Below are 619 nucleotides of genomic sequence, written 5' to 3' on the forward strand. Positions count from 1 at the left end.
CCGAGGCGCCGGGGGGCGGCGCCTGGGCCGTCCCCTACTCTTTGCAGGTGACGTTGACGCTCGTGTGCCTGGCCGGGCTGCTCATGCTGCTCACCGTGTTCGGCAACGTGCTGGTCATCATCGCCGTGTTCACCAGCCGCGCGCTCAAGGCGCCCCAGAACCTCTTCCTGGTGTCGCTGGCCTCGGCCGACATTCTGGTGGCCACGCTCGTCATCCCCTTCTCGCTGGCCAACGAGGTCATGGGCTACTGGTACTTCGGCAAGGTGTGGTGCGAGATCTACCTGGCGCTCGACGTGCTCTTCTGCACCTCGTCCATCGTGCACCTGTGCGCCATCAGCCTGGACCGCTACTGGTCCATCACGCAGGCCATCGAGTACAACCTGAAGCGCACGCCGCGCCGCATCAAGGCCATCATCGTCACCGTGTGGGTCATCTCGGCCGTCATCTCCTTCCCGCCGCTCATCTCCATCGAGAAGAAGGGCGGCGGCGGCCAGCAGCAGGACGAGCCGCGCTGCGAGATCAACGACCAGAAGTGGTACGTCATCGCGTCGTGCATCGGCTCCTTCTTCGCGCCCTGCCTCATCATGATCCTGGTCTACGTGCGCATCTACCAGATCGC

General features: G+C 64.6%; 1 protein-coding gene across 1 annotated transcript in view; it reads left to right on the forward strand.

The window, feature by feature from the left end:
* Positions 1-2: 2 nt before the first annotated feature.
* Positions 3-619, forward strand: part of ADRA2A (adrenoceptor alpha 2A) — a gene marked incomplete at its 5' end in the record, with an annotated part of 3360 nt that continues 2743 nt past the window's right edge. The window contains one exon of the mRNA XM_006778746.1: positions 3-617. Within this exon, the coding sequence (XP_006778809.1) occupies positions 3-617 (615 nt within the window). The remainder of the gene's footprint in view (positions 618-619) is intronic.

This window comes from Myotis davidii, unplaced genomic scaffold, assembly GCF_000327345.1.
Source record: "Myotis davidii unplaced genomic scaffold, ASM32734v1 scaffold107, whole genome shotgun sequence".
NCBI lineage: Eukaryota > Metazoa > Chordata > Mammalia > Chiroptera > Vespertilionidae > Myotis > Myotis davidii.